Source organism: Gorilla gorilla, chromosome 10, assembly GCF_029281585.2.
Source record: "Gorilla gorilla gorilla isolate KB3781 chromosome 10, NHGRI_mGorGor1-v2.1_pri, whole genome shotgun sequence".
In the NCBI taxonomy this organism is placed as follows: domain Eukaryota; kingdom Metazoa; phylum Chordata; class Mammalia; order Primates; family Hominidae; genus Gorilla; species Gorilla gorilla.
In genome coordinates this window covers 25422196-25441615 of record NC_073234.2, presented here as the reverse complement: position 1 = coordinate 25441615, position 19420 = coordinate 25422196, and the positions used below count along the sequence as shown (strand labels likewise).

General features: G+C 37.1%; 2 protein-coding genes across 10 annotated transcripts in view; one reads left to right on the top strand and one right to left on the bottom strand.

Annotated features, from left to right (window-relative positions):
* Positions 1 to 19420, top strand: part of CLEC1B (C-type lectin domain family 1 member B) — a 35819-nt gene that overhangs the window by 1578 nt on the left and 14821 nt on the right. The window contains exons 2-5 of one of the 6 annotated variants that reach the window (XM_063693812.1): positions 1071 to 1246; positions 5065 to 5195; positions 15634 to 15687; positions 18933 to 19042. The gene's annotated coding sequence lies outside the window, so the exon portion shown is untranslated. Of the gene's footprint in view, positions 1 to 946; positions 1247 to 5064; positions 5196 to 15103; positions 15192 to 15633; positions 15688 to 18551; positions 19043 to 19420 lie in introns of those variants that run through there. The other 5 variants (XM_055358655.2, XM_063693811.1, XM_055358659.2 and 2 more) reach the window with 5 other exon arrangements.
* CLEC12B (C-type lectin domain family 12 member B) lies at positions 7830 to 18494 on the bottom strand. 4 transcript variants are annotated; one of them, XM_063693810.1, is made up of 7 exons: positions 18133 to 18352; positions 16095 to 16193; positions 14237 to 14455; positions 13572 to 13726; positions 13253 to 13368; positions 10479 to 10666; positions 7830 to 7936 (listed from the first exon to the last, which is right to left on the bottom strand). In XM_063693810.1, exons 1-6 carry the CDS (start codon positions 18221 to 18223, stop codon positions 10516 to 10518), a joined length of 831 nt encoding a protein of 276 aa, XP_063549880.1. In that variant the 5' UTR covers positions 18224 to 18352; the 3' UTR covers positions 7830 to 7936; positions 10479 to 10515. The 4 variants fall into 4 exon arrangements, 3 of the variants coding, with proteins under 3 accessions (XP_063549880.1, XP_004052738.2, XP_055214629.1); XR_008670516.1 differs by lacking the exon at positions 7830 to 7936 and having other exon boundaries at positions 10201 to 11007; positions 13106 to 13368; XM_004052690.3 differs by lacking the exon at positions 7830 to 7936 and having other exon boundaries at positions 10201 to 10666; positions 18133 to 18494.

The window sequence follows — 19420 nt, the reverse complement described above, 5'->3', positions numbered from 1 at the left end:
GCCCTGTCCTGAAAGGTGGCAATGGAGCAAAAGACCAGTAATATAAAATAATTCAGGAATCCATAACATGGCAAGACAGCAAGGATAAAAATTTTTAGAGGATCTCTAAAATTTCTACCTTACTCAATATAGAGAATAAGGAATTGGTAAATATGCAGGTCTCCTGTCTTTTGTTAAAATTTACAGAGGTGAGGTGAGAAGGTAAGGATAAGTTAAAAAAATTATTGAGTACCTAATAATAAAATACTGTGCTCTCAGGTGTGTCTATAAATGATCACATTTAATTCTTCCTTTGTGTGCAAACAACAGCCTTACAAGTCTGGTAATATCATTCCTAATTTTTAGATATGAAACCTAGGCTTTAGAGGATAAGAAACTTGATTTAGATCACACAGCCTGGTTTTGTATATTGAATAGGATAACAAAAAGAGACAGAGGAAATATATACTTCTTCATTTAAATACTTATTTTTGTCTTTCATTATTGAATTCCAAATCTAACACATCATTCTGGAAAAGAGAATCTAGGGAAATAATAGTGTACAAGAAGAAGAAAATAAAATATAAACCAAAAAAGAGAATAATTTAAAAAATACATCGTATCTTGAATTTATAATTGTTCTAAGGTGGATACATTGTTATTGTATAAAGTTAAGGTTTACACAACAACTCACCTGCCTTCTGACAATTCTGACAATCAAATGCAATACTTTGGAAAGTTTTAGGAGAGCACGTTTCATTAGGGAATCAAATTTTCAGTCTAGGTAAATGAAAAGTATGCTGAAAGAAGAGAATGTATGACTGATCCTGGGAAGAAGCTTTAAAAAGTAAACACTTAATGAGATTTTTATTTATATTGGATTTAATAGAGTTTGGAGGCAGAGGAAAAGGCAGGATAAGAAAACAACTTCCTGACTTGTGCATTTTTTTTCAATGTCCATCCACAGCACAGAAGCCATGGTGGTGTCATGGAATATTGTCAATTTCGGTTACATTTCATCATGGTCAAGTCAACTCCAGGAGGCAGCATCATGGATGATTTGGCTTATGTTCTGCTTTTGTCTTCTACAGAAACTTGTGTCTCACTGTTGTCTCCTTCCTGGCTCGGGTTATCATATGGCACATCCAACTGTGAGTGTGGGAAGATGGCATAATCCTCTGACTGTGTCAGATTCTTAGGAAATTGTGACTCTTATAAGATGGCACAGTCTCTTCCCTGATGTGTGTCAAGTTCTTAGAAAATTGTGGTGAGCTATTCCTTTTTCTTTTGGCAGGTTTTTGTCTTGGTGTTTACCAAGTGATCTGAGATAGAGAGGGAGAGAGGGAAAGAGGAGAGAGAGAGAGGGAAAGAAGGAGAGAGAGGGGGAGAGAGAGAGAGAGAGAAAGAGAGACACAGAGAGACAGCGAGATGGGAAAAAGAGAAAGGGAGAGAGAGGAGACAGGGAGAGAGGGACAGAAAGAAACGGAAGGAAAGAAGGAAGGCGGGAGGGAGGGAAGGCAGGCAGGCAGGCAGGCAGGCAGTTTTATTGCATGATCTGTGCCCTTAACCACAATGATTTGCTTCCATGGAATGAATTTCCTATTTAGCCCTCTGATTACGTAGAGGTTACCTCATACAGATGATCTATAATGAAAGTGATTGGAATACAGTAAGCTTATTTTTTTGCCAGGATTATAATACCTCGTATGATACTAGTTTACATCTTTTACAAACTACCTAAGACTAAATTTATAAGTTCTGGTCTATTATTAAGTGAGGTCTATGCAATTTCAAATACTGGGAAAATGCATGTACTGAAATATGCATTACTAGAAAATTAAAAATTACTCATTTTAAAAAGTGAGTTGGAATTCCTGTTAGAATTCTTATAACCAGCATGCCCTTATATCCCTTAGGAGACATTTTTTGGTAATTTCCATTCCTTTTATGATTAAAAATGTAGTTTTTTTTTTTGTCTACTGTATTAGTCTGTTCTCATGCTGCTTAGAAAGACATACCCGACACTGGGTAATTTATAAAGGAAAGAGGTTTAATTGACTCACAGTTCCACATGGCTGGGGAGGCCTCACAATCATGGTGGAAGGCAAAGGAGAAGCAAAGTCATGTCTTGCATGGTGGCAGGGGAACTCCCCTTTATAAAACCATCAGATCTCATGAGACTTATTCACTATCATGAGAACAGCACAGAAAAAACTCGCCCCCATGATTCTATTACCTCTCACAACACATGGAGATTCTGGGAGCTATAATTCAAGATGAGATTCGGGTGGGGCCACAGCCAAACCATATCAGCTATGTGAATCAATAATTTTCTCTTTTTAAATTTTTTATTTACTTTAAGTCCTGGGATACATGCGCAGAACCTGCAGGTTTGTTACATAGGTATACATGTGCCATGGTGGTTTGCTGTACCTATCAACCTGTCATCTAGGTTTTAAGCCCCTCATGCATTAGGTATTTGTCCTAATGCTCTCCCTACCCTTGCCCCTCATCCCCTCAACAGGCCCCAGTGTGTGATGTTCCCCTCCCTGTGTCCATGTATTCTCATTGTTCAACTCCCACTTATGAGTGAGAATATGCAGTGTTTGGTTTTCAGTTCCTGTCTTAGTTTGCTGAGAATGATGGTTTCCAGCTTCATCCATGTCCCTGCAAAGGACATGAACTTATTCTTTTTTATGGCTGCATAGTATTCCATGGTGTATATGTGCTACATTTTCTTTACCCAGTCTACCATTGATGGACATTTGGGTTGGTTCCAAAGTTTTGCTATTGTAAATAGTGCTGCAATAATTTTCTCTTAAAGTCTGCTTTCTCTTCTAGCAAAAGAGCCAGAGGAAAAGCTATACTTATACTTCACCAGCCTCCAAAATTCCCAAAGTTAAGACACAGACTTAAGGACTGCCATAAGCTACATTTCTGTCAACTGAATTATAATCCTATTGTCTTCTAACAGGAATATAGGAAAGAAATAAAGATAAATGTTAATTCTGTAACATAGTCCTGTAAACATAGCCTGACAAAATATACAACTTTCTTTTGCTCCTATGATAAATTCAAATGTGCAATATACCACAAGTGGGGCCTAGATCTGAGGAATCAAGCTTTCATAGAGCAATAAAAGCATTTATTTTGTTCATTTCTAACCAACAACCTAAAATATAAAGTTCTTAGAAACAAATAGTTTAAATTAATAAAATGAATATGCCACATTTTATTTTTATTCTATTCACATGTCAATGGACATTGAGGTTGCTTTCGTGTGTTGGCTATTGTGTACAGTGCTGCAATAAACATAGGAGTTCAGGCATCTCTTTGAAATTGCAATTTCAGTTTCGTTGGATATATACCCAGTCATGGGATTGCTAGGTCATATGGTACGTGCCATGGAATATTATTTAGCCTTAAAAAAGAAAGAAGTCCTGCCATTGCAGCAACATGAATAAATACGGACGATGTTATGCTAAGTGAAACAAGCCAGATACAGAAGGACAAATGCTACATGATACCATTTATATGAGGAACTTCAAATAACCAAACTCATAGAAGCAGATAGTAGAATGGTGGTTGCCAGGGGTTACAGGAGAGGGAAATGAGGAGGTATTAGCCAAAGGGTAGAAAGTTCAGTTACACAAGATAAATAAGTCCTAGAGATCTACTGTACAGCATAGTGCCTATAGACAACAATACTATATTGTATATTTAGAATTTTCTAAGAGTGTAAATCTTACGTTGTGTTTTTATCACACAAAAATAATAACAATAAATAAAGAGGGTGGGAGGACTTTTCAAGATAATGCCTATGTTTATGGTATACATTGTGGTGATGGTTTATTCACGTGTGTATACTTATCTACAAATATTAAGTTGCATATATTACGTATGTACGGCTTTTACATGTCAATTATACCCAATAAAGCGGTTTTTAAAGAAGAAATGTTTATGAATGAGGCAGGCAAGTAGGGATGGCATGCCTAGTGGCTTCAAATCAGTCAACGTCAGACCAGCAACAGGGGCTATGGAGGGAGATAGCAATACATAAGGCAAGAAAATTGCTGAGGACGGATTTAATTAGGAAAAGTAATAAAATGTATACTTAAAACAAGATGATACCTGGGGTGGAGTCACCATTTATGGGAAGTGTCATTGCATACCATCTTCTGTGTTCTGATAGCATGCTGAAATCTATTATTTATTATATATAATAAGTCTATATTCTGTTGCATTGCATTGTCTCACAGCTATGATTCTGTGAAAAGATAACAGGGCTCTGGCATGTATTGGACCTGGTTCAAAACCTAACTTCACCCTTTCCGGCTGTAAAACCTTAGCCAAGCTTTGTTCTAAATCAAGCTTTAGTTTCCACATGTATGGAATGATCTCAGATGAGATCACATATTGAATTTGTCAAGTTCCTGCCATGTTAGGGCCATCTTAAAAACTGTAGGCCCCTTTGCCCCTAGCTTTGAGCTTATTGTGGTTAAGGGTCCTGTCATGCTGATCTTCATATCTATCCCAAGGGTTTGCATATCAACTAGCACTTGGTTGACACACACACAAAATCTATTGTTAAATAAGTGAATAATTTGCAGCTGCCAGTCGCACCTGTCAAAATATCAGTTGTGCATTTGGTAGACCCAAATAAAGAGAGACCAGAAATCTGGTTTTCAGTCCATTTCGCCTTCCTGGCACTCATTTCCCACCCTCCTTGATGCATTTTTTGGCTCTGTAAGTTTTGAGAGGTATTCCTTCCCAACTTGTCCTATTTAGACACAAAAGAGCTTCAAAATAAAGACAGAAACAATCAAATACTGTCTTCTTGCACTGGAAATTGAAGGTCAGTACTTGAAGAACAAGAGAGAATGCAGCCCCGTAGAAATTACTCTACTCAAAATACAACTCACAGATCATATGGGCTGGACAAGATTGGTGAAGCCAACATCAATTCACCCATAGAGAGTAATTTTTCTCAGAAACAAATTCTGTCTAGAAACAAAGCTGGAGAACTGAAAATAATGGCCTTGGTAACTATAACAGTAATAATTATTGTTTCCCTACAATTTCCAGTGCTATGCTAAGGAATCAAAAAGGTGAAAGGGTCTGGACCCTATCCTTGCCCACTTCGTTTCTGGCCTCCACATCACAAAGGGCACAGAAGATACAAAAATAATCCATGGGCAATATAGTGCCTGTCTCAGGTAATTACCTAGGGCTACCTGCTATCTACTATTCACCCTGTTGCTCCCCTCCATGATTTCTCTTCCCTGATGAGCTGATGCTCAGCCGCCTGAACCAACTTTCATTACTGTGTTTGTATTTAAAAACTGTTGCCTTTCAGTTACACTGAGATAATTTTCCCAAGGAAAATATCATTGATGGTGAAAACCAAGCTAAGCACCCAATGCAGGAATGTTCTTGGGACTGGAAGGATCATGCAAATCTGCTCTCTAAGGGGAAGCAGAGGATGGTAAATGTAAGAACAGCTAAACTTAACTGGGTCTTCACTGTACCATGTGTGTTATCTCTCTTTTTGTTTTCTTCACAAAAATCTCAGAGGATGGGCACGAGTTTTGTCACCCTATTATGAAAAGGGTTTACATAATTTAAGAGCCCTGTCTGCTATGGTGTGAATGCTTGTACCCTCCAAAATTCATGTTGTAATTTAATTACCATTATAATAGTATTAAAGTGTGAAACTTTAAAGAAATGATTGGCTGGGTGAGGTGGCTCACACCTGTAATCTCAACACTTTGGAAGGCCAAGGCAGGAGGATCACTTGAAGCCAGGAGTTCAAGAGCAGCCTGGTCAACATAGCAAGATCCCATTTCTACAAAAAATTTATTTTTGAAAAATAGTTGAACATGGTGGTGCCCACCTGTGGTACCTACCAGTTCCTCAAAAGACTGAGGCAGGAGGATTAATTGAGCCCAGGAGTTCAAGGTTGCAGTGAACCGTGATTGCACCACTGCAGTCCAGCCTGGGTGACAGAGCAAGACTCTGTCTCTAAATATAAAAACAAACAAAGAGATCATTAAGGGGCACAGCCCTCATGGGTGGAATTAATGCTGTTATAAAAGGATGAGTTCCATCCCCTTTTGCCTCTTGGCCATTCTGCCCTCTGCCACATGAGGATCCCACCTTCCTCCGTTCCCAAGGTTACAGTTGCCTTCTTAAAGAAGAGAATGGCCTCATCAAGCACCAAACCTGCTGTTGCCTTTAACTTACACTTCCCAACTTCTAGAACTGTGAGCCAAGAAATAGAATACTCAGTCTAAGGCATTCTCTTATGGCAGCGCAAAACAGACTGAGACATTGTCTAAAATACACAGCACTTACATTGAGAATAAAAACATAACCCATGGCTGTCTGATTTAAAAAATTTATTGTCTTAAGCACCAAGCTGTACTGCTTCCTAATAAGGGGTTGGGATACTTCCGCCTGCTTGAAAGCTGTGACATATTTTGAAAGAACTGAGAGGAGATGTGTTTTATTATATTTATATTATTATATACCCTCAAAAAGAGAGAGAGAAAGAGAGAGAGAAAGGAAGGAAAGAATGAAGGAAGAAAGGAGGAAGGGAGGGAGGGAGGCAGGGAAAGGAAGGAAGGAAGGAAGGAAAGAAAGAAGGAAGGAAGTTAGGAAGTCAGACAGACAGGTGTATTACTTGTAGTTACTTGTTCAGTAAAACTAATATACCTGTGGAATAAAAAATTATATTTGCTTGAGGACTACATTGTTAATTTTGGCCACCTGTTTATAATCTGACTCTTGATTTCAGTCCTCAGCTTCACAGTGGATTCTTATTCCAAAAGTGTATCATTTCCCCTTCTTCCCAATTTGACTCCATCATACCTACCCTGAGGAAAACAATGTTACTAATGTGTCTAAATCCTTCTCCAGGTGCACACAAATGTATACAAGTATGATTATATATGCTTGTATGCAGCCTCGAATATACCATCAACCCTAGTTTCAGGTAATCATCATTATTGTCCCTGTCTCAACCATGTGTAATCACCACCAATGGAGCTAGTTCACCCGTTTTCTTAATATATAATGGAGGGTTGGCTATTTTACTGAAATAGGGGCCATTGGGCCAACCTCAGTACAAGGATTTTCAACCTTAGCTTCAGATTGGAATCATATAGGAAATTTAAATTTTTTAAATAGCCCAGCTACACTTCTCATCAATGAAATCAGCATCTTAAGAGGTGGGACAATCTTAGGCATCAGTATTTCCTCAAAGCTCCCCAGTATAATTTCAGTGTGCAGCAAAATTGAGAACTATTTTCAGAGAGCTAAATAGATCAAACTTCATATCACTTGTCCATCCCAACCATGCCAATTAATACCCTCAGTAAGGGCTTGTTGGCTAAGATTACAACAGCGAAATAGCTGAGAACTGTCACTACATCTGTCCCAATTCTGATCTGTCCTGACCTAACGTGGTCTGCACAAACCAAACTAATTTTGCTAACATTGCAGAAAGAGCCATCCAATTTGAAGATGGTTCCAGCACCTTTGCCTCTGGGCCTATTTGCCCAGGGAGTTAGTATTGAGGTTATTTATCCAAACATTGCCACTCAGGCTGTGTTAATAAAAATCACCTGTGTAGTTTGAGAAACTTACAGATTCTCCATTTCTGTCTTCCAATCATTCTGATTTTATAGATCTGATGCGTGGCCCAAATATCTGTGCCTTTAAGGGACTATCCATGTAAATCTGATGTGAAGCCAGATTTGGAACCCATGTTAAATTCTCACGTTGCTATAAAGAAATACTCAAGACTGGGTAATTTATAAAGAAAAAAGTTTAATTGGCTCACAGTTCTTCAGGCGGTACAGGAAGCATGATGCTGGAAACTGCTGGGCTTCTGGGGAGGCCTCAGGAAACTTACAGTCATGGTGGAAGATGAAGGAGGGGTGGGTACTTCACACAGCTGGAGCAGGAGCAGGAGAGAGGGTGTGGGGTGGGGTTGGGGGGGATGCTACACACTTTTAAACAACCAGATCTTGCGAGAACTTGCTATCATGAGAACAGCACCAAGAAGATGGTGCTAAGTCATTCGTGAGAAATATGCTCCCATAACCCAATCACCTCCCACCAGGCCCCACAACCAACATTGGGGATTACATCTTGACATGTGATTTGGTAAGGACACAGATCCAAACCATATCAATGGTCTTTCCCCTAAAAATATACCATTTGTATATACCTGTATATATAAATAAAATATCTCAGGGATTTTGACTGGAGAGGGTGTTGGGGCAGTAGGAGAGGAAGAAAGAAAGAAAAAGAAAGAGATGAAAATTTCTGGAAACAAGCCCTGTCTCATAAGCTAAGTTATCAGAATCAAAGGATGAAGTATTCTGACACAAAGGGCTAGTGAATCTTGAGAACTCTGGATTTATGCATCTACTGTAGAGGTCGTCAGGGATAATATGATGATAGCAGGGCAGCAGGGAGGGAGCTCTTAGTAATAAGAGCTGATCAAGATCCAGAGCACTGTAAGGTCAGAAACAGAAATTTTCTTTGAATGAGTGTAAAAGAGTTTACATGAAATAAGAATTAAAATACACAAGATACCAGAAAGAAAAAAAAACCTGTAACTTCTTAATAGGAACAAAATAACCAATTAAGGTATTTTAATTATTAAAAGTAGGTTTTTTTATTAGAAATAGAGGAATGAAAGAACTTATTTTTCTCATGGGAATAAAATGAAACCCAAATGTGTGAGAGTCAGAGGCAGAGATTTTGACCTTTAAGAAATAATTTTATCTTTGTGAGAATGCCAGGGGCAAACTGCCAAAGAGAAATGAAAGAATCAAGTTTCTTCTTTAATCCATGTGTATATAACTTATGTTTGAATCCCGTATAAGAACTAAGAAACTCTGTTTACTTGAACTATGATAATTGTCTGTATTTAAAAAGTTGTGCTTAAATATATTGTTTGTAATTTTTACTAAATTTTCACACTTGACATTTTTCCTTTGTTCTAGAGTTTCTGTTGGTGCATATATAAAACATTGACTAGTTGATAATTTTAAATATTTAGAGAATAAGAAGCTACTAGATGGTATGTATGAAGTTGTAGTTTCAAAGGACTGTCAAAGTATTGAAATGCATCTAACTTTGAATTTAGATTATATCAATTTTCCAGTAAATTCTAGATTCCTGATCTAGCAAAATCAGTATCAAAGGCTAATTTACCATTATTTTCTTCCTATATATAGCTATGGAACTATGTGAAGATAAATGGAAAACTACATCCTTTACCAGTATTCTGAAATCAGCAATTTTGTTCCAGGAAAAATCTTGAACCCTAGATTTACAATATTTAGCATCTAGTGTGCAGGAACACTGACAAACTGTGATTCAGGAAAGTTCTAAATAATTAAAGATAATGGTTCTTCTATTTTGATGTCTTCAAACAGTTTATTAGGACTTTTCTGAGGGAAACAAAATATCAATTGTAAGAGAATATATTTTTATAATAATACCCAGATTACAAAATCAATAACATCAATATTACTAATTTAAATAAATGACAAACACATAAATATTGGCCAGGGGCAGTGACTCACACCTGTAATCCCAGCATTTTGGGAGGCTGAGGCTGGCAGATAGCTTGAGCCTAGGTGTTTGAGACCAGCCTGGGCAACATGGTGAAACCTCATCTCTACAAAAAAATACAAAAATTAGCTGAGCATGGTGTTGCATGCCTGTGGTCCCAGCTATTCAGGAGGCTGAGGTGGGAGGATCAATTGAGCCCAGGAGATTGAGGCTGCAGTGAGCCAATCACATCACAATACTACAGCCTAGGCAACAGAGTGAGACAGTGTCTCAAAAAAAAAAAAAAGTAAATATTAAATGCTTATGCCTAGATTACAAATTATCTAAATTTTAAAGATTAATAAGAATATTTATTTTCATAGGGTTGTTGGAGAAGAAAAGCTATTTTGCAAGTGCAGGGTGACACTTAGCTGGTTCACAGTCGTACAAACATTTGCTAAAATAAAATATTTCCAAATCAGTTGATACAGTGCTGCAGCCCCAGCTACCAGGACCCTTAGCCTGGGATCCCCCAGACCTCCACATGACCCAGCAACTATCAAAACAGGCATCTCTTGGACCTTGTTCTAGTGCTGTGGCCTGTGTTTTTAAATATTTAAATATCACCCTAGTGCACACGTGACAGTATAATAATAATGAAAGAAAGGAGTCTTTATTTGAGAAAGCAAAGAAATTCAGTGAAATGATTCTGAGACAATCATAGGGCCATAGTATAGCTATTCCCCTTGGTCCCCAGGTATAATTTTAAGACTGAATAATAACATCAAATCAGAAGACGTCAGACAAGGAACTGGAGAATGTTCTGTTAAACAAGTTCATTTGTCTGATAATGTAAATACACAGTCATTTTAAAAGCTGGTTTGGCTCTGGTACCATAGTTTCCTCTTTCCTCATATGGGCTTACTCACAAGTCTCTTACTTCTTGGAGAATTTGGAAGAAGCATACTAATCCAAATCCTCAATCTTCACTGGGGCAGCTGTCTTCTCGCAAATCCAAAAAATTTCAGCGCTACAGTGAGAAATATAAATATTTCCTTTTTGAAAATAAGCACATCCTTTGGATCCATTGATCTGGTCAAGTTCTTTAGTACTAAATCTGAAAATTAATTTAAAATTAATTATAAATTCTATATTTGAAACGTGATCACTATTTAGTGCCCTCAGTTGCTCTTACAGCCAATGTCATGTATCTGAATATGGAGAGACTTCTGCCTCCACAAAGCTTCAAAATCTGAAGCTGCCTAAAGCTGGCACAAAATCTGTCCAGAGCTGGCACATCTGGGTTCTTTAAGTTAATCATGATCCCAGGTAGAATTCTTTAAGAGAAATACTTAAATCCTGGACTGAGAATTTGTATTTCCTTCATAAATATGGAATTCCATTAATGAAATCTACTCAGTTCAGCTTATATTAGAAGTACTTGAAGTTCTTTGGGACCTTATGAAGAAAAACATAAAAATAAAATCACATTCTGTTGTAAAAAGTTATCACATTTTACTATGCACAAATATAACTTTTCACATAGTTATACATATGTGGTGGGTAAAAAGAGAACAAGACAGACGTTAAAAGAGGAAATGAATGACTATATAGATATGTTTCTGACAATAGTATTCACTTCCTCTGCTAAGAAATTGATGTTAATCCTGAAATAATGTCTTTAGAAAATTATACTTGTCAGATCTAAATTTTCTTTGTGCCCAACATTGTTTTTTTCTAAATGACCTGCATTACACTGCCATATTCTTTTCTTGCTTCAGGGCTAGGCTTACTAAATCTTAGCCTTGGCCTTTACTCAGTAGTCAAGGAAATGGCTATGCAATCTGGAAGCTCAGTGTCTCTAACCTGAGTTTGACATGCTGGCTTATCTGACAGCTGCATGTCTCAGGGGCCAGGGTCTGTAGGTTCCAAACCCTGCTGTGGGGGCCACCTCCTCCACACTTTGATTAAGAGTGAGTAGAGAGGCCAAGAATGATTAAAATCCCTTTGGGAGAAGGGACACATCTTAGATTCCAACATGAAAACTGAATGTGTTTACATGATGTCATAGTACTACTCCTGGAAACCCTCAGTCTAGTAGCAACACTTCAGATTAATATTAATCAGTTCATACCCAATATTGCTCTTGTCACAAAAAAGTAACTGTCACTTTTTTTGTTCATGTATTACTCTGCATGTGCTTTTTGTCATTATTATTAGTGTGAAACCAAACTAATTGTCTTGATATGATTAATAATGGTGATTAGAGAATGGGGGATTAGTGTTTGAGTAGAAATAGCCATGACGAAACATTGGGAAATGGATGAAGTTAAAGTGTATCCAGGGAGAAAATAATAGACCTACCATTGTTTGTGATTTAAGGAACTGCTGAGTCACAGCTGAAGCATGGCATCTTTGACAGAAGATGAATGATTATTATTCAGTTTAAGAAAACATTGACAACATGCTTTAAAGAGTGAAACAGGAGGGGGGGGGTGGATAATGATTTGTTGGGGGAGGAAGGTAGATAAAAAGCCATTATGAATACAAATATTCTGTTAGAAGAAGTAAGACCTAGTGTTTCATAGATTATTAGGGTGAATACAATTAACAATAATCTACTGTACATTTCACAATAATGAGAAAATAATAATTTGAATGCTTCTAGCATAAAGAAAAGATAAATATTTAAAGTGATCGATATCCCAATTCCACTTATTTGATCTTTACACACTATCTGAATGTATCAAATTATCACATATACCCCAAAACATATACATCTTTTATGTATCAATAAAAAGTTTAAAAATCCATTAAGATGCCAATGATCTTAAATTTTACCTAATAGAAAAATACTATTATATTTAAAACATTAATACAGTTGTTTCATTTAAATGTAGTTATGATGAGAGGTGTTCCTCAAAATTTTTTGTTTTATAGTCTGTGAAAGAATTTAATATCCCCTTACACATTTTTGTTGACATCTATTTTTTCATGACTTTAAATAGTTAAAAAAATTGAAATTTTCCAAGTGTTATATATTCTATTTGTCCTTTAAATAGTTTCATCCAAACCCTGAAGTGGAAGGTTTAGTTCATTTTAATTCATAAAAGACACTTGCCATATATTGTAATTGGCAAGCCCTCAACATGACACTAATTGTTGAACTAATCAGTCAATTCAGTCTTACTTTTTGTTAGAAAATTGTTGACAGTTATTTAGTATAAATAAATGTGTTGATACGTGTTCTTATGACCAGCAGCACCCTTTTGGATTGTAGGTGCTGGAGAGTCAGAATAGCTGAGTGACTGAGTGCACAATCCCTAAAGTGCAATTTATGAGCTGAGTGACCTCAGGCAAGTTACTTAATCTCTCTATTATAATATTTCTACCTATAAAATGGGAATATAACAGTGCTTTCTTCAAGGGTTAGTATTTATAAAATACTTTGAATGTAGTATCAGGTGTGTGTGTGTGTTAAATAAACACATTTCTACCAAAAGATAAAATTCAGTGCCTTGCTATAAATTTGTCACAGAGATGAAATGAACTATACCTCCTTTCAATATTTGTTACTGGAGCTCTTTTCTCAGTATGTTGTACTCCTCTTTTTATGTCTGTATTTATAATTCTCACAATCATTATTAATTTTCCCAGGATTCCATGGAAAGCTTGTGTTTACCCTCAATAGTTAGAGACGTACAAGGATGGAGAGGGAACAGAGTCATCTTCCCAGAACCAACTTCTGCCAGAGGAGTCCCATGATAATCCCAGCCAAAAGAACGAAAACATGAGTAATGGCTGTGACATAAGAAAATCCTAAGAGAGAAAACAGAGAAAAAGTTTTACGTGAGCGCCACATTCCAGTTTGCAGAGTTAAGATAGATGAGGACATTCATTAAATTCATGTATTAATTCTAATTCAAGATGCACTGAATTTCCATCATGTGAATCAGATATTTTATTTTTCTCTCTCATTGTATGGATAATGTCTATAACTAGAGAATGAGACTCAATCCTACCTTTTCTTCCAAACTGTCTGTCTTCACTAGGGTGGAGTTCTTGTCTATGCAGTCCTTTCTACTGTTAGCCCAGGTCTTCTCCTCATTTGTTGTAAGATAGTAGCAACTATTTTGGTACCATTGCCACATCTTAGGACATGGATTACATCTGTGGTCTGAACAGGAAATTATACCCAATAATATAAACTGAAGACTCTAGAGTGACTGGAGAAGGCTTTGAAACAAAATCATGTAATTGAACAATAGGGACTGAGAGCCAGCACCCTGAAAGCATACTGCTTTAGAAGCCTCTGAAAATAAAGTGACCCCTGGTTATGGGTTGGGGCAACAGGGATTCTCTTTTCATGGCTTAGTCTTCGGACCTCAGAATTACCAGCTATGCCTTTAAGCTTTCAGAGCAACATGATCACCTAGAAATAGTTAATAAAATGAGGGGTTGAAGTATCCAGATTGGTATCATTCCAAGATACTTCCCAAATTTTCCTGTGGTTTCAAAAATATTAAATGAATTTGTATATTTCCTTGCTGTGTGTAAATTTAGTGCAACATCATTAAGGTTCACTGGATGACATAACTCTCTCAATACTCTGAGGTGGTACATGTGATCAACTTAGACCAGGGTAACGTATGCCATCTGACTGGTCAGCAGGACTAAGTCTGATTACCTGAAGTATGAATGATTAGCTCTTGGCACAGTTTGATGGCCATTTGTTCCTGCCTCTTCAGTAGACTGGAGATCTGTGACTTGAGAAATTCCTCCTCCATGGACAAGTTGTTGGAGTTGCCCAGTTGCTGGGATAAGTTATCCTGCTGCTGTTGGATGGTTTTCTGAAGTTGACTCAATTTCTCTGAATCTGAGTTAATGTCATTAGATATCTGCAAAACTCCAAGACATGACAGGAGACAAGTTCATATATTCTTCTATTCTTATAACTGTAGATAATTCTCGTGACAGAAACATTTCTTAATTGTTCAAGATTTATTAGTAGCTCTTAGTATTTGAGGTATCATGCAAGAAACAAACCAGATGCCTTTCTATTCCAAATTATTTATAGTTCTTTATAATTTTATTTACATTTTTATTATTGCACTATATTATAATAATGATTTAATAATTATATATTTCTGACATCACATCTAAGGAAGGGCCAGTCATTCTGCCACTCATTTTCATGAAATTGTTTTATTTTTGTTTTATTTTATTTGGAGATAGATGATGTAATTGTTGTTTTAATGAAAACAGCATTCTTTGGGACAATGGATATCTCAAACTCTGCAGATGACCTGAGATGCTTGTTTACCAAAAGAAAAGAAAAAGCAGATCTTAATGGCATATCAGACCATTTCTGGTCGTGGGTCCATGAAATATGCCCTTTTCATAAGCATTTAAGGTGCTTCATCAGCACAACAAATTTAAGAACCACTGCACCAAAAGCACTAAATTTTAGAAAAGAAATGTCACCCTTCTATATCGAACCAATGGACATACGTTATTGCATTTTCACTTAATTTTTAAATATATATTATTTTAGAAGATCGGCTGCTAATCCTCATACTGATTGGCTCCAGAATTATCTGTTACTGCTGCTTGAACATCATATTCCTTTTCAAAAGAGCAAGGTACATCATTAGTCTCTTTTTATGTTGACAAAGATATGTCCAAATCCTAATTATCCATTAAATCTTAAAAAATTATTCATTAGATCATTAAAAAGAAATGAATGTAGCAGAGGAGATGTTAGTATCATTCAGCAAATTAACTTTCTTGACTATGAGTTCCCTGTAAGTGAATACCATGCCAATTCACTACTCTGTATACCATATACTTAACAACCCCATAAAGTTTGTATTCTCAGGATGTTTTTCTCATTACTGAAGAATTCCCTACCATGTTCATCCCCAACTTCCCGAGGATGGGTCAGAATCAATAGAATGTTCCTTTGTGGCTGTGGTGCTTGAGAGTGGAGCTTCCATTGTCATGTGGAAATGGTTCAACTCTCTTACTTGGTAAGGTGTATCAGGCCACTCTTCCTCTTTGTTTATATGTCTTTCTCATTCATAGAAATCAGGCTGCTGCTGCTACTTGGAAGATTTCTCTCCACTAGAGAAGTCTCATGTAAGCAGACTGAACCTAGTCTAGTGTTAAGTCTTTCAGGTAAATAAAATAGCAAGCACTTCCTTCAATACATATTTCTTGACTTTATTTCTCAGCATTGGAATGATAAGTGAATGTGTGTCTAGGCAGAAAAGAGGCTCTTTATTCTAATGAATAACTAGAAACAAAGAGTCTTTGTCTAAGTGCAGTTTAGCTTATCAAGATAAAACAATGAATTTAGAACCAAATCCTGATAATGTCTTTTGCCGGTTTTTTGGGAAGATATGACGAATAGGAGAGATATGAGACAGCAGAAAAGTATCAGACGATTCAGGATGCTAGGACCCATCTACAATCCAAGCTGAAAGTACATGGTTTACAATATGTTTTCTAGTTGCCTTTGTTGGGTTTGATGCTGATATACTTACACATCATCCCCAACGTCACCAGCCCAATCAGCAACATCAGGCAAAGAGTTAGCAGACCCAGGGCAGCGTGACGCCAAATGGGAGATGGAGCTGGATGCCCTGGAGAAAGCCAACAGAGCAATCAGCACACAGAACTGCTTTGTGCTTGTTTCACTTTGGTTTGTTTATTTCTTCCACTTGGGGAGCTTCCTGATACTAACGTTTCTTTCTTGCTTCTTTAATGCCCTCATTTAGAAAATACCTAATATGAAGTGTAATGAGGGTGCCATCCTTGGTTCCCCTCCATTTCTCCACCGCTCTCCTTCACTTTAAGAGGAAGCTTCGTGGGGGGAGGGGGGAGGGATACCTTTAGGAGATATACCTAATGCTAAATGACGAGTTAATGGGTGCAGCACACCGGCATGGCACATGTATACATATGTAACTAACCTGCACATTGTGCACATGTACCCTAAAACTTAAAGTATAATAATAATAAAATAAAAAGAGAGGAAGCTACTCCTAATTTCAAGGTTTTTGTTTTACATCATTGCCCACTTTTCTTCTTCAAGTTTATTGAATTCATAAATGAGAGATCTAAAAACTGCTTTTCTGGATGATGCTGACAGTAGGAGACACCTCAAGCTTTTGAGCTCAAAAGTCTCTATAAGGCACATGTTCTATCTGCCTTGTAAAAGTGGATTTGACTTTTTAAAGTATCTTTTACCTGTTAACAATAACTTATCTATTATTCATGCTATTTATCATCTAATAAATAATGAATGAATACTGAATGAAAGAAGGAAAGAATGTGCAGTCTAACCTACAAACAGCAGAAGAGACCAGAAAGCCGTTAGCATCCTAGTCATTGTTGTTGTTTAAAATATCAATGGTTGTCATGTTTTCCTTAGCTTCATATCCCTTGATTTAGGTCCAAATAACATGTAGCGCAATGTTTTAGATACAGCATGACAGACTCTAGGTACACTGAGATATGCACCATATCCACACCTCCTTTTTCCTCACAGGTTAGAATTAGAATTAAAAAGTAAAACAAAACAAGGCAAAAATGTGTAACCACATTTATTAGACATATGCAAAGTCTATTCCCATCGGCTTTTTGTAAATATCCTTCCCTCAAATATCATGCACCACACAAAATGTAAAGATAAATCTAGAGGGCAGGAGAAAGTAGTTCAGATGACTGACATGATTCAGGAGAACCTGGATAGTTAACATATCTGAAAATAAGAGATGTGGTCTTATATATTAAATCAGAGTCTTGACCATGGAGACTGCTATTTTTCCAATTAGGCATAAGAGAATGAGCTGAAGACCAGCACTGAGACTGGGCTTCCCCACATAGCAGTTGTGTGAGCTTGCTTAAATTATCTAATTTCTCTCACCCTCAGTTTTTTCATCTATGTAATGGGGAAAATACTAATATTCGAATATTATTGTGGATTTTCATTACAATTATATCTGTATATAATGTACATAAAATACTACCCGGATACTATTATTACTGGTTCAACATTACAAATTATACTCGGATTTCAACTACCCTAAAATTTGAAAAAATACCGACAAAAGAGAAACTAGCTCTGATCCATTTCTAATCCACTCACTCATCTTCCGGTTTTCTCTTAAGTAACTTACATCATCTAAAAGAAAAACGTCCTCTACCTTCTCTATTTTAGAAGCCTCCAATCTGGTTTCTGAAAGAATATCCTCCTGGCATCTCTAACAAGGTATAAATATCAAGGATTATATTCATAAGAAGAAATCTCTAATTCCCCAAGCTCAATTTCTGGCATGTGCAGTCAGAATTTTTCTGACTGTGTGATATCACACAACTTTAAAGAGGTTCTGAAAGCCACATATTTTCACTTCAACCTTGGGAACACTCACTTTTCTAATACATTCCACAACTATTTGTCCCCATTTTGGAGATTTCACAGCACACTGTCTTTAACGCCAGTATTAAAGCTGGCACCTCAAAGCATTTAACACCTGTCCACTCCCCCAAGGACACAGCTGGTCTTCTCTGAACTCCTACCTCTTTTTCTTAGGTTATTTCCATCTCGGTTATTCCTTGCTCCAGCAGAATCCTGAAATGTGAGTGTCGCGTAGGTCACTTCTTCAGACATTGTAGAAGAAAACGCTACTTTAAATTATCTAATTAATGTTTCAATATCTTGAGGCCTGGGAACAGCATGTGTTTTTCAAGGCTGGGAGCTTTGATGTAGTCACTCAGCTGACCCAGACACACTCCACTGCCCCTCTGTAAGAGAAGAATGACAATTTGTTTCTCTACAGAGAAAGTGAGAAAAGTCAAATATTCTCCTTAGAGATATTCTCATTAGAATGTTACAGATCTCAAACTGTCCGCTCTGTCAGAACTGTTTCTTGCTGTGCAGCAAAGAAGGGGTGCTTGAGGCAGAGCAGGAGGAACGTGAGGGAATTCCCATGATCCTCGGGGTAGAGGATGCCCGGAATATTTCAGAAAAGAGTCAGGTTGTCTTCTTTACATCTATCTAAGGCTAGCTAATCTGCCTGGAGACATTGGTTCTAGTTTATTCTCAGCCACATTAGATATTAAGCAGAGAGACACACATTAAGACAGAAAGAGCTGTGCCACACACCTGGCTGCTATTATAGAAAATTCAAACGTGTGGGTGTGTGTGTGTGTGAGAGAGAGAGAGACAGAGAGAGAGAGAGACATGGTGTTGGTAATGGGGCATGGAGAAGAAATTGATAGCTACTTAGCTACTTAACGTGAGTATGAATGGGAGTGCCCTCTTCTGGCATGGTTGGGAAAGTTCCTAACAGAATAACAACCCTGGGATAATCCTGCAGACAGCAAGAAATACACAGGACAAGATTTTAAAAAGATAACTACCAGAAGTTTCAGGGGAGTGAAAGTGAAAAAAGCAGGCCGATTCTAGAGAGAAAGAGACCGGCACATGGTAAGGTGTTTTTGGTTTTAGTTTGTTTGTCTGTCTTTCAGTCATTCCTGCAGGGTAGCAGAACTCTTATAGAAAGCATGCTGTATTTCTGGACTACAAAATCAGATGATGCTGTGTGGGGCAACCATAGCCACAAACAGTGCTAGAATAATTGGATATCCATACAACTACTGGATAATGGGGATCTCTAGAGTGTCTTTAGGACTCGAAGCCTCTTTAAACTTCTATTTATTTACATTTTTTAAAAACTTAATAAAATAACCTCTATTTTCTCTCGCTTAGGTCTAAAAATGCTCTGAAAAGACGCATTCAGTAAAACTGAACTAAACTCACTGCGCAAAGCATTTTCACTGAGATATTATTAATTTCAACAACATA

What these genes read in the sequence shown, in the direction of transcription:
- CLEC12B (XM_004052690.3), bottom strand. Translation starts at nt 18,223, where the DNA reads ATGTCTGAAGAAGTGACCTACGCGACACTCACATTTCAGGATTCTGCT. An exon ending in GCTAATCATTCATACTTCAG is followed by an intron (nt 13,727 to 14,236) that starts GTAATCAGACTT and finishes TTTCCTGTTCAG; the next exon opens with ACCACAGATGTAATCCATGT. An exon ending in CAGACAGTTTGGAAGAAAAG is followed by an intron (nt 13,369 to 13,571) that starts GTAGGATTGAGT and finishes TTTCTCTCTTAG; the next exon opens with GATTTTCTTATGTCACAGCC.